This window comes from Saccopteryx bilineata, chromosome 3 (genome assembly GCF_036850765.1).
Source record: "Saccopteryx bilineata isolate mSacBil1 chromosome 3, mSacBil1_pri_phased_curated, whole genome shotgun sequence".
Taxonomy (NCBI): domain Eukaryota; kingdom Metazoa; phylum Chordata; class Mammalia; order Chiroptera; family Emballonuridae; genus Saccopteryx; species Saccopteryx bilineata.
Window position 1 is genome coordinate 300,249,014 of NC_089492.1, and position 14,315 is coordinate 300,263,328.

General features: G+C 39.9%; 3 protein-coding genes across 4 annotated transcripts in view; 2 read left to right on the forward strand and 1 right to left on the reverse strand.

Moving 5' to 3' along the window:
* Positions 1 to 14,315, forward strand: part of LOC136331920 (zinc finger protein 420-like) — a 284,820-nt gene that overhangs the window by 13,147 nt on the left and 257,358 nt on the right. The window contains exon 5 of the mRNA XM_066271085.1: positions 1,230 to 1,303. Coding sequence (XP_066127182.1) covers positions 1,230 to 1,303 — 74 coding nt within the window. The remainder of the gene's footprint in view (positions 1 to 1,229; positions 1,304 to 14,315) is intronic.
* Positions 1 to 14,315, reverse strand: part of LOC136331938 (zinc finger protein 420-like) — a 60,183-nt gene that overhangs the window by 10,061 nt on the left and 35,807 nt on the right. The window lies entirely within an intron of this gene.
* On the forward strand, positions 1,233 to 10,223 carry LOC136331929 (zinc finger protein 420-like). The gene is given in 2 exon segments (XM_066271099.1): positions 1,233 to 1,303; positions 3,521 to 10,223. A coding segment is annotated over 1 exon segment (1,737 nt). The 5' UTR covers positions 1,233 to 1,303; positions 3,521 to 3,523; the 3' UTR covers positions 5,261 to 10,223.

Consider the following 14,315-nt stretch of genomic DNA (forward strand, 5'->3'; position numbering starts at 1 on the left):
CTTATATTTGCCTTGAAGTGGAGCTCCACCTGAGCCATCGAGTCCTTGCTCAAGCCAGTGACCATGGGCTCAAGCCAGCAAATATGGAGTCATATCTATGCCAGTGATTTACTGGGTAAAGATACTACAAGCCAGTGACACCACTATGAAACTGGTGTGCCTGCACTTTAGCCGGCAACCTTGGGTTTTGGACCTGATTCCTCATCATCTCAGCTGACACTCAAATAAACTGTGACACCACGTGGTCAGGCCTGATGTCCTTGCTCTTAAACTTTGGAGTCTGTACTCAAGGCAAATGAGGTCATGCTGAGGCTAGAGAGCTCAGGGATTGATACCTGCTCCCTCAGCATCCCAGGCTGATACTCTATTCACTGCACCACCAAGCATGCTGTTTCTGTTTTTGATATCTGTCTTCAGTACTGCAGTCTCTGTGTACTTAAACACTCACTCACTTTTTTAAAAATAGTCTTTATAGTAAATTCACCATGTACTGCCATTTTCTTGGCACTCTATTATGCAAACAGAAATGATCTTTCAGGAAGCAGCAAAGCATCCAGTTCACTGAACATACAGTACTGTCATTTCTGTGTTTCTTTCTTTCTTTTTTTTTTTTTTTTTTTTGTATTTTTCTGAAGTTGGAAACGGGGAGGCAGTCAGGCAGACTCCCGCATGCGCCCGACCGGGATCCACCCAGCATGCCCACCAGCGGGTGATGCTCTGCCCATCTGGGGCGTCACTCCATTGCAACCAGAGCCATTCTAGCACCTGAGGCAGAGGCCATAGAGCCATCCTCAGCGCCCCAGCCAACTTTGCTCCAGTGGAGCCTCAGCTGCGGGAGGGGAAGAGAGAGATAGAGAGGAAGGAGAGGGGGAGGGGTGGAGAAGCAGATGGGCGCTTCTCCTGTGTGCCGTGGCCGGGAATCGAACCCGGGACTCCTGCACGCCAGGCCGAAGCTCTACCATTTCTGTGTTTCTTGAGAAGAAACTGGTAATTGGAAATGTTCTTACCATATGGCCCTTGTGTGCTTGGGTGTTTCAGCAGATATTGTTAGTAATAGACGTAAGTTTTTATTCCTCTCTGATGTGACTTTTTTCATTGTTACCTTTCTTGTTCTTGCCTTGAACATTTAACCTGCCTTTGTTGTACTTAAAATGTAATTTTGTCAATACTTGCTGGTATATCCATTTACCTTGTGTCATAACTGTGAATATTTATTTTGTATCTCTCAGCTGTGCCATCTGAAGACAACCAGACCTTGTTACAAAAGCCAGGAATAGAAGATTTCTTCTCTAAAACAATACTGGTAAGATATGGAAGGTGTGGTTTTGATAATGTAAACTTAATGAAAGCCTCAGAAATTTAGGAAGAGTACTGAGAAGAAAGGATATTAATATGGACAGAACTAACCTGCCGTCACTTTTTTTTGTTATTTATATACAGTGGTACCTTGACACACAAGTTTAATTTGTTTCATGGCCATGCTTGTGCCTCAATTTGCTGCTGTGTCAAATCGAATTTTCCATTTAAATAAATGGGAATGGAATTGATCTGTTCCAGGCCCAAAAGACCACTCAAATTTTTTGTTTTACATATATGCTTTTAAAGAAGAAAATGTACTTTATAAAGAACAAATACATACATAAATACATAATAAGAGAGAATGTAAAGAAACAAACTGGTTTATGAAGTGTATTTACCTTCAAGGCCAGGCGAAGATGCTTCTGAAGTGGAAGGAGACTGGCGAAGGGGGTTTTAATTTTGTGCACTATTGCTTAAGATAACTTACTTTCTATACACTTAACATTGCATTTAATTGCAAAATATAAATTACAAACTACATATGATATGTAACTATTGCTAAAGTTAATTGCTATATTTTTAATTCACTTAATTATCATTTTCTTCACTGACTTTTGGCTTTTTTGCCACATTTTTTTCACTTTCACTTAGAGGCTGTTTCAACAAAAACCTTTCGGTAAAGTTTGTTTCTTCCTCCCTTTCAGAACATTTAGCAGGCCATTTAGTGGAGAGTAGCAGCATCTCGTGATTTCAATATTCGCTTGTGACTTCAAGCAAAAAGTCCCATGAGTGACTGCTCGTCTCTCAAATTGCTCGCAATTTAAAGTGCTCGTGTGTCAAGGCACCACTGTATTTAGAAAGAGGTATGGAGAGAGAGAGAGGGCGACAGTGACAGTCAGAAACATTGATCTTTTCCTGTCTGTGCCCTGACCAGAGATTGAGCCTGAGACCTTTGCATACTGACACGACAGTGAAACCAATGGAGGATTATTTGCCACAATGGGAAAATTATTATTGTTAATTGTTTAAGTATTTATTTCACTCTAGCCTGTTAACCACTCAGTTGGTTAGAGCATCATCCTGAAACAACATTGTAGATTTAATCACTGGTTAGGACACACAGGATAAGCACCCTATGAATGGACAACAGGGTGGAGCAAGAAATATATGCTTCCCTTCTTGCTCCTTCCTCTCTCTGTCTCTCTGAACAGAAAAAAGAAGTTGATTCCCACTTTGATACTTTGGTTGGTTGTAGAATTGTCCTGGAGCACACAGTGCAGATTTGATTTCCGGGTCAAGGTTGAAACAGGAGCAAATCAATGTTTTGTCTGTCTCTCTCCCTCTCTTTCTCAAAAAAAGAAAAAGGCTACATTGATTTTATCAAAAGAGTAAGGGAAAAAGGTGGAGAGGCACGGGAACATCTCTCTGCTCCTGTATGTGACCTGGCTGGGAATCGAGGCCGTAGTTCTGTGCTTCAGGATGATACTCCAATCAACTGAGCTATCTGGCCAGAATGGGACTATTATTTGTGGTTAACTCTTTATGTTTTAAATAGGTCAAAAATATTAAACATTTGTGAAACTCCCTGTTTAAATATTAAGCTACATTGTGTGTCAGTTAGTTTCTAAAAATGCAAATTGGTTTTGGCTCATTTCCTCAATTGTTGAGTGGCTAAGAATGTGGATGTCCTGGCTTCAATACTGGGTTAGGACCTACAGGGATAGCAACCATCTACTTCTTTACCTTTTCCCCTCTTGCTTCTCTCTCTCCTTTTCTCTCTCTCTCTCTCTCTTCCCCTCCCACAACCATGGCTGGATTGGTCGAGTGAGCTGGCCTCGGGCATTTAGGGTGGCTCTGTGCTCTCTTCTCCACGCAGTAAAAAAAATGGCTCCATTGCTGAGCACTGGAGCAACGTTCCCATATGGGCAGAATATTGAGGCTTGCCCACCAAGATCAGAAACTATTCTTTTACTATTGCAAATTTTTGAAAAGAAAATCTGGAAAAGTTTTGAGGTTATGTGATTTTTGGAGTAAATAACCATTAGATTTGTTTTTCAAATGCTTTTTCTTTCTATGTCTATAATATTCATTAACTTTGGATCAAATTTTGCATAGCCAATATGTTTTTAATAGGTATCACAGAGTAGTTATCTTGTAATAAGTGTACATGGTAAGTGAAATAACTTTCAGTAAAAGCATATCTATCTTTGATGATTACCAGAGTATGCATAATGAAGACAGAAGTTATCAATGCAATGAACATGGGGAAAACTTTAAACAAGAATCAATTTGTAATCAAAATGAGAAAACTTCATTTCCCAAGAACCATTATGAACATGGAAAAGTGTTTGACCAGATATCACATTCTAATATTCATCAAGTTATTCATGTTGTGGAGATAACAAACAAACAGAGTAAATGTGTCAAATATTGTAAGCAATCTTCAGATCATACTGAAGAGACTATTCATACTGAGACGGAAACTTACACCTATAACTTGTGTGCCAGAGCTTTAAGTAAAATATTCAATGTAAATATACTTAAAAAAGACCACAGTGAAGAAAAAGTTGATAAATATGAAAAATCTGGTAAGACATTTAATTGGCATACATGTCTTAATTTACATGAGAGAAATATTCATACCAAAGAGAGACCTTACAAATGCAGACAGTGTGGCAAAGCCTTTAGCCATTCCTCAACTCTTTATAACCATCAGAAAATTCATACTGGAGAGAGGTCTCATAAATGTTTAGATTGTGGCAAAACTTTTATCCGGAAATCAAAGCTTAATGTACATCAAAGAATTCACACAGGCGAGAAACCATACAAATGCAGACAATGTGGCAAAGCCTATATCTGTTCCTCTGCTCTTACTACACATCAAAAAAATCACACAGGAGAGAAACCATACAGTTGTAGAGAATGTGGCAAAGCCTTTAGAGATTCCTACACTCTCAATGTACATCAAAGAACTCACACAGGAGAAAAACCATATAAATGTAGAGAATGTGGCAAAGCCTTTAGTCGTTCCTCACATCTTACTGTGCATCAGAAAATTCATACCGGAGAAGGGTCTCATAAATGTTTAGAATGTGGCAAAACCTTTATTCATAAGTTAAAGTTTACTGTACATCAAAGAATTCACACAGGAGAGAAACCATATAAATGCAGACAATGTGGTAAAGCCTTTATCTGTTCCTTTACTCTTACTAGACATCAAAGAACTCACACAGGAGAGAAACCATACAAATGTGAAGAATGTGGTAAAGCCTTTTATGATTCCTGTATTCTTACTAAACATCAAAGAACTCACACAGGAGAGAAACCTTACAAATGTAAAGAATGTGGCAAAGCCTTTAGTCGTTCCTCAAATCTTACTGTGCATCAGAAAATTCATACTAGACAAGGCTTTCAAAAGTGTTTAGATTGTGGCAAAAACTTTCTTCTGAACTCAGAACTGACTGTACATCAAAGAATTCACACAGGGGAGAAACCGTACAAATGTAAGGAATGTGGCAAAGCCTTTAGAATTTCATCATGTCTTAATAGACATCAAAGACTTCATACTGGAGAGAAGCCCTATAAATGCCTAGAATGTTGCAAAGCCTTTACTTGCTCCTCACACCTCACTCGACATCAGAGGACTCATACTGGAGAGAAGCCTTACAAACAAAAACAATGTGGAAAGGCCTTTGGCCAGTCCTGAAACGTCACTCATCATTAGAAACCTCATACTGGACAGAAACTTTACATTTGTAGAGAATGTATTAAGGTTTTACTTGGCAGGGGAATCTTAGTAAACATTCAAGAATTCATTATCAAGAGAAGCCTTACAAATATGGAGGTTGTAGCAAAAACTGAAATGACTGTTTTCACCTTCCTAAACAAGAGGATATATACCAGAGAGGCACCTTGCAAATGTATGTGGCAAAGCCTTTTAGGTGCACTGAAAACTTGCTGAACATTGCAGAATTCATGATGGAGAAGAGCAGTAAAAATGTTAGTAATTTGGCAAAACATTTAACCTTTGTTAAAACCTCTGAGCATCAGAGAATTAAGCCTTAAAATGCAATTTATGTTCCAAAGTCTTTGACCTAATTTATATCTTATACAACATCTGCTAAAACTGGATAGAGGAGTAACAGACATAAAGAACATGGGAAAACTTAACCGAATATGCCAGCCATACTTGACATCTCTGTGAGCAATTAGAATTTCTCCCATCTCAAGGCTGTCACCATGTTTCACCCTTAGATAAGTTCTCTGTGTAAGTTACCATATCGTTGCTTTTTTTGGTTTATTTTTAACAACCTCAAGTTAACTTGAGAACGCTGAGGACTCTGCAGATGGATCCTATTAAAGGCTTGTGCTCTGGGTCCTGCTTCTCTCTTCCGGCATTCTGCCAAGGCCTCCACGGGTAGACTGAGGCAGGCTGTGCTGTTCCTCCAGGGTTTGTGAGTCATCCATGTGTCTGTTTTATCTGCCTTGTGGTCTCTTCTGTAACTGCTGCTCACCCTCCAGTATCACAGTCACAAATTCTAGTAATTGAAAATAATTCACTCTAGTATAATTTTCTTTTTAAATGTTGAACCTATGTGTATTATTTGGTATATTTTTATTTGAGTCAATGTAAACAAGTTTACATAGTTTGATATACAAAAATGCATTTCATACATTACTAACCTGAAGATGTAATCTAAGAGTAAGAGAACTGAGAAATAAAGAAATGTGTGTGCATGTCTTCATAAAGGTAGGTAAATAATGCATCAACATAGGTAATTCAACAAAGCTGATAAAGTTACTTGCCAAGTAGAACTCAAAAATTTCTAATGTGAATGATTTTTTCTACATTGCATTTTTGTACACTTAACGTTTTCCTTAAACTCATGACTCTTGGTTTTAGAAAGTAACTAAAACAGTTACTCTTTTAGAAAGTAACTAAAGCAGTTATCTCTTTTACTTTAGTAAAAAACCTGGTATAGTTATTTCTTGTTTTTATGGTCATGGAATGTTACTTATATGACCTGCTTAGAGATTTTAAGAACGACTTTTTGGGATGTAGTGGCATAGAGAAATCAACTGGAAAATGCAGGTCATTTCATAGAGATCACACGAAGTTTCATCTTGTTTAGTGTATTTCATTTTTCCTTTGGAGAATAACAGCATTACATCAGGGTTTCAAATTATTCTCAGCCCCGGCTTCTTGTCTCAGTGGTAGAATGTCAGCCATAATGGCGTGTGAATGTCCTGCATTTAATTACGAGTCAAGACAGAAAGAAGCGCCCATCTGCTTCTCCACCTCTCTGCCTCTTGTTTCTCTTTCTCACTCTCTCGTCTCGCAGCCCTCGCTCAATTAGAGCAAGCTGGTCCCAGATGCTTGGGCTGAATCCCTGGCCTCCAGTTCAGGTGTTAAAAAATGCCTCTGTTTATAAGGGAGCGAGGGCCCTCATCCAGCAGAGCATCACCCCCTAGTGTGCTTGTCAGGTGGATCCCAGTCGGGACACCTGCTGGAGTCTCTGTGCCTCCACTCCTCTCACTAAATTAAAAATTTCTCAGGTTTCTTTTAAAGACTTGATTCATTTTAGAGAGGAGAAAGAGAGAGATAGGGAGAGAGAGGGGGGAGGAGCAGGACACATCAACACCCATATATGCCTTGACCAGGTAAGCCCTAGGTTTTGAACCGGCCACGTCAGCATTTCCAGGTCGATGCTTTATCCACTGCGCCACCACAGGTCAGGCAAATTTTCCCATGTTTTGTTAATGTCATTCAAGTCAGTTCCTTGTCCCTGCCAATGTGTTCATCTGAATACTAGGTGATGTCCTGTCACTCTGTTCCTGTGACATTGCATGAAGTGAGCACACACAGGACAGTGCTGTCACTCTAAAAGGTGCTTTGTAATAAAGTAGTCTGAATCCAGTAGCTGTGAGGCTGTGGGACCAGGTGGGAAATGACGAACACCAAGGATGCAGAGTTGATGTGAACTCTGTATGTGGAGAGAGGACACCTGTTTCCATGCTGCACAACTGGCTCAACTCAGGAAAATGAAGTTTGAGTTATCCCTTCCTGGATAGGGTGGTTGGTTAGAACATCGTCCCAAAGCAGAGTGTGCAGGTTTGATGTCTGGTCAGGGCACATGCAGTAACACATTAGTGTACCTGACTATCTCCCTCTCTAAAACGAATTAAAAATTATTAAAAAAAAAATCTATGTGTTGTCTAGAACCATGGTCAGCAAACTGCAGCTAGTGAGCCACATGCGCTGTTAGGCCAGCTTAGGAGTACCCTAATTAAGTTAGTAACAATGTACCTACCTGTATAGTTTAAGTTTAAAAAATTTGCCTCGGCCTGACCTGTGGTGGTGCAGTGGATAAAGCATCGACCTGGAAATACTGAGGTCGCCAGTTCGAAATCCTGGGCTTGCCTGGTCAAGGCACATATGGGATGCTTCCAGCTTCTCCCCCCCTTCTCTCTCTCTCTCTGTCTCTCCTCTCTCTCTCTCTCTCTGTCTCTCCCTCTCCTCTCTAAAATGAATTAAAAAAAAAATTTTTTTTTAAAAAGAAGCTCTTACAACTAAAGTGAAGGCAACTATGAATTGATGCTTCTCATCCTCTCTCATCTTTAAAAAAAAATTTTTGCCTCAAAAGAAATTTCAATCGTACTGTTGATATTTTGGTCTGTTGACTAATGAGTTTGCCAACCACGGATCTAGAACAATAAAGGTACTATCAAAAAACTGTATTTATTAGAACATTGTAATACTGTACCATGTTTTTTCACCTGGGCACAAAATACATTGGAAATTATAGAATTTATATCAATACTCATGTTACCTTTTTAAATAAGCATGTTTCTTTCTGGTGCAAGTGTAGGAACACTGGAATGTGAATTAAAAAACTGACACTAGACTTCGCCCAGGTAGGTGGGATGAGGAGGCAGGTGACACAGGTGAGAGATCTAAAGGTCAGGGAGGAGGCCAGACCTTACAGTGTGGTTGGGAAGCTGCTGCAGTGGGAAGGGCTGTGAGAGGCCCAGGTGTATCCCTGTTGTCATAGAGGGACAGCTTGTCTCCAGCACGTCCCGTGTTCCTGCGTCCTCTCGGGACTCTGCTTTTGCTCCAGTGACCTCCATTATTACATTAGTGTTGCACAAGTTCTCCCTTGGACTTTGAGGGTCCTCTTCCATTGCTTCGGGGACCTGGAAAACCTGTGCACGTATCTGAGGAATGTGTGCTAAGCTGTTTCTTTTTCATGTAGGAGTTTATGAAGGAAGTGGTAGAGATCTATAATTTGATGCAGACATTTCAAGATACCTGGGAACATGTCATGTGTATTTTTGTTTTTTTATGTGAGACAGAGAACAGATAGGGACAGACAGAAAGAAGAGAGATGAGAAGCATCAGTTGTTTATTGAGGCCCTTAATTGTTCATTGATTGCTTTCTCATACATGCCTTGATGGGAGCACTTCAAGTAGATTGAGTGACCCCCTGCCCAAGCCAGCAACCTTAGGTTTCAAGCTATCAACCAGTGTCATGTCTTTGATTTTCTTCTCAAGACAGCAATCCTGTGCTCAAGCTGGTGATTCTACATTCAGGCCATGACCCTGGGGTTTTGAACCTGGGTCTTCTGCAACGCAGGGTGATGCTCTCCCCACTGCACTACCACCCAATCAGAGAGATGTCATGTTTTCAGATTTGTCATTTTTAATCCTGTGGAGATTTTACACAAGGCCCTACAGAGTGTAGATTCTGATTTCATCTCAACTAAAGGCACCTTCCCAAAGTCCAAAAATCTAATTCTGTTTCAGTTCAAAATGATTTTTTTCTTGGTATGAACTATCATTAAAAATTTCCAATCTGGGCCCTGGCCATTTGGCTGTTAGATCATCAGCATGGTAGGTTGATGTCCTAGGTGTAATTTCAGTCTGGGCATACACGGGAAGTGACCATCTGCTTTTCTACCCATCTCTGTTCTCTCTCCCTCTCTCTCTCTCTATGTCTGATAGCCGTGACTCTGAGTGCATTGGCCCCAGATAGATGTTGCCAGGTTAATCCCAGTTGGGTGCATATGGGAAGAATGTCTATCTCTCACTTGGGAAAGAAGAAAAAAATTTTCAGTCTGTATTTCCTAATTGGCCACATTAAAGTACGATAATTTCATGACTTTATCGGAGAGTTTCAGTCAGTTACTGCCATCAGCAACCGGAGAGTGTTGCCCAGCAGGTAGGAAAGTGTCCACTGTTACCTGCTTTCATCATCACTGTCATTCATCAGTTCTCTTACACAGCTGAGAGCTGCCCGGGACTGTGTCTTTTGTGTTTTCATTTTTTTAAATGTGTTTTCATTTTTTAATGAGATCTTTGTCATATTTGTGCTTTGAGAATCACAAGTGCTGATACAACATGCAGAATTGTTCCCCTTTGGTAAGAAGTGAGATACAGCATTATTGGGAACTTCATATTTAGAAAACAGTGGCTTTACTCTTTGATTCAAGTTTACTTCAGGGAAAAACGAAGTTTTTTATTTGTTTTCTCAGCATGTTCCTTTACATGGTGTACTTAATCTGAAATGTTTAAGAAAAGTTTTTAATTAGCAATAATTGCTACTCAGATAAAGCTCATTGGCTATGATACTGCCACTGTGCAAAGCTTAATCTGAAATGTTTAAAGAATAGTCTTTCCACATTTTATAGTTTTTTAATAGTTTATTTAGACATAAAGGGTTTTGCTTTTTTCTGTGAGGTGAATTATATGCTACATGTTTTTGTAGCATTAATGAAATATATTAAACCAGAAAAAATCCTCATGTTATTTAAATATGTCTTTATTCTTAAAATTGTACTTTATTGTTGAATGATTTGAATGCATTGTCTAAGAAATGTTTCTGCTGTATAATACATGTCATGATGCAAAATGTTTGCTGTTTTAGGGTCTACTTATAAAGTATAGTTAATAAAGTATTTTTTTATCAGTTGAACTTTTATGTAATCAATTCTGGGGATAAATTTTCTATTCTTTTGCATTTTCTTTCATTCAATATTATTTTGAAATACTTTATTGTACCATATATTGGTTAGACCTTCATTTACTTTACAAAGTCTGAACTATTTCTGCGTGATATTCCCCATACTCAGCATGGTTATTACAGTATTATTTACGTTATCTTCTGTGCTGCACTTTACATTCCATGACCGTTCTGTAACTACCAACGTGTTCCGCTCAATTACTTCATCTTTTTGGACCCAGTCTCTCAACACCCCTCCATTCTTGCAACCATTAGTCTGTTTTCTGTTTTTGAGTCCATATTTGGTTGTTTATTCATGTATATTTTTCTTTAGATTACACATATAATTGACATGAAATGGTAGATGTCTTTCTCTCCCTGACTTACTGCACTTAGCACAATACCTTCTATGTGTGTTCATGCTTCTACAAATGCTAAGGTTTTATTCTTTTTTATGATCCATATATTTCTTCACGGTTATATTCACATTCTGTTTTTTCTGTGACAGAGACAAAAAAATGGACAGATAAGGACAGAAAGGAAGGGAGAGAGATGAGAAGCATCAGTTCTTTGTTGCGGCATCTTAGTTCATTAATTGTTTCTCATATCAATATTTACCTTGACTCAAGGGCTATAGTAGACCAAGTGACCTCTTGCTGAAGCCAGCGACCGTGGACTTTTGCTGGTGACCCTTGTTCAAATCAGATGAGCCCTTGCTGAAGCTGGCAAACTCGGAGTTTTGAAACTGGGTCCTTTGCATTCCTGTTTCACGCTCTCAACTGTGCCACTCCTTGGTCAGACTTATTACAGTGGTACCTTGAGATACGAACAGACCAACATGTTTTTTTTAAGATACAAGCTGCGACTCGGTCTGTATTTTTGTTTGAGATCCAAGCAAAATTCTGAGATACGAGTTGTGATTCAGGAAGCTGCTGCTAGTTGACACATTGATGCATGGGTCCAGTATCGGCAGTTTGATATACGAGTTGACTGACTTAAGAACTCGGTTACAGAACGAATTAAATTTGTATCTAAAGGGCCTGACCAGGCGGTGGCGCAGTAGATAGAGTGTCAGACTGGGATGTGGAAGGATCCAGGTTCGAGACCCCAAGGTCGCCAGCTTGAGCGCCGGCTCATCTGGTTTGAGCAAAAAGCTCACTGGCTTGGACCCAAGGTCACTGGCTCCAGCAAGGGGTTATTCAGTCTGCTGAAGGCCCATGGTCAAGGCACATATGAGAAAGCAATCAATGAACAACTAAGAAGTCGCAACGTGCAATGAGAAATTAATGATTGATGCTTCTCATCTCTCTCCGTTCCTTTCAGTCTGTCCCTGTCTATCTCTGCCTCTGTAAAAAAAATAAAATAAAAATTAAAAAAAAAATGTATCTAAAGGTACCACTGTACTTTCTTATATGTGTTTTTACTGGGGGCTCTGTTTTAGCCAGTTACCTTGGGCTTAAAACCAGTGACCTTTAAGTTCAACCCAGCGACCATGAGTTTGTCTCTAATCTCATACTCATGCTGGTGTCCTCAATGTTTCGAACCTGGGTTCTCTGTATCCAAGGCCAATTCTCCATTCACTGCACCACCGCCTAATCAGGCAGGGAGTATTTTAAAAGTTTACTATGTTGAAGCTTGTCAAGTTTGTGGGTTTGTTTGTTTTTTAACATAGAAGAGGGGCTTGACCTGTAGTGGCAGAATACATAAAGTGTAAACCTAAAATGCTGATATCAGTTTAAAACCCTGGGCTTGCCATACGTATCAAGGCACATAGAAAAAGCAACTCATATGAGTTGATTCTTCCTGTTCCAACTCTCATTTCCCCCATTTCTCTCCTTTTTCTAATAAATAAAACCTTTAAAAATAAGTGAAAAACCTGTCCTATGGTGGTGCAGTGCATAAAGCATCGACCTGGAACACTGAGATAATTGTTAAGTAACCCTGGGCTTGCTTGGTCAAGTTACATACAGGAAGCAAATAGTATAAGTTGATACTTCTTGTTCTCCCTTCTCTCTCTCTTATCTCTACATATTAACAAAAAAAGATTTTTAATGTAAATTAAAAATAAGTGAGAAGAGCAGAGATTCAGAGACAGACTCTACCATGAGCTTCAACTGTGATCCACCCAGCAACCCCTGTCTGGGGCTGATGGTCTGCCCACCTGTGGCTCTCACAACCAAGCTATTTCTAGTGACTTGTCAGCAACAGGCTGATTCTGAAATGGAGTTTGAAAGACTTCCATTGAGAGTTAACTGGAGCAGGAAATGAGGGAGTGTGGAACATTCAGGCTCCAGAAAACTGATAAATATGACTGCTTCTTTGGTGTGTGTGAAAGGTGACCTCCCCTCCCTTCCATGGTTGAGACACCAAGGTTCCATCAGAGACAAAGACTCATGTGGTAGGGAGAATCACAAGCTTTAGGGGGCTATCTATGCCATACACTTCACTTCTGCTCTCACAGGAGCGCTTAGCTCTCTCTCCTGACAAAGGGATGCAGGCTTTACTTCTCACAGTTTCATCTGACTTTGTTTCTGTGAGCAGGGGACATTTCTCTACCCAGAAACCAACTGGTACATTAGAGAAGTGGAGAAAGCAAAGTAAAAAAAATCTTTGGGATAGGATAAAAAGTAAAAATGTATAGACTCAAATTTCTTTTACACAGACAGGGATAAAATAGGTAACAGTTAAAATTAATATAACAATCAAGGGGTTTCCTGGTGTTTGCTCTGGTGGGGTATTTGTGCCTGGATGGAGCAGGAAAAGATTACTCTTAAAATACAAAGGTATGTTAGCTGACATTGTAGATGCAAAAATGTCAAGAAAAGAGATGGTCTCAATTAAGGTAAGCATGGATCTTTTTTAGCAAATACTGTTCTTGGACAGGACTACTCAGCATGAACTGCTTTCAGTTAGAAAGTTCTAGTATCAGACCATTTTGTCTGGTTACTTTATGTCTCTGAGTCTGCAAGGCCACCATGCAGGCCTCTCCTGAGCTTGTCATGTTCACAGTGTGGCCCCTTTTTTGTCCACAGTGTCTAGAGTTTTAACTTTCCAGCCATAATGACCTCAGATGCTTTACCCATATCACTTCCAACAGTGATCATACTATTGCATTTAAAATTTTCATTTTCCTCTTTCCTGTTTTTAAAATGCTTTATTATTTTAGTTTTTTTGTTCCAGTTCACAAGCCCCTCACCTTTCGTAGCCCTTAACTTGCTCTTTTTACCTTTGGGTTAAAATTTTGGGTTTTCTGGTTAAGTTTTCCAGCCCTGTAGACTGTTTTCTGTTAAAAAACAAAAAAGCACTTTTTGTGTCTGACCTTTTGAGTCCCTTGAAGATCTTGTATTCAGTGCATTGTTTCTAGAGTTACACTATTTTTTTCCCCTCAGTGTAAAGTTGGGTCTGGGTACAGGACTCCTTACCAAAATCCTCCACTAGCCAGGTTAAACTTTAGGTGACCCTGAATAGGGCAGATCCCGTAACTCTCCACCTGAGCAATCCGTGATATCTTACCTCCTCCACCCCTCAGGCCCTCGAACATCCTGCCACTGAGTCACCCCCTCATCACTTATCTGAACATTCTCTTACTGAACCTCAGGCTCCTCCCATTGTTTTACTGACACATGTAACAGATCTCTTTGCCCTTCAGAGGAAAATACTACTACTACTGATGAGGCGACAAAACCTTGATTCCTGCTTTCTGGAGAAAAATACTTCAATCAAGGGACAAATAGCCTGACCAGGCAGCGGTGCAGTGGATCGAGCATTGGCCTGGGATGCAGAGGGCTTGATTGAAACCCCCAAATTGTTGGCTTGAGTGCGGGCTCACCAATTTGTGCGTGGGATCCTCGACATGATCCCATGGTCACTGGCTTGAGCCTGAAGGTCACTGAATTGAAGTCCAAGTTTGCTGGCTGGAGCCCCCCATCAAGGCATATATGAGAAAACAGTCAATGAAAAACTAAGGTGCCACAACTGAGTTGATGCTTCTCATATCTCTCTTTCTGTCTGTCTGTT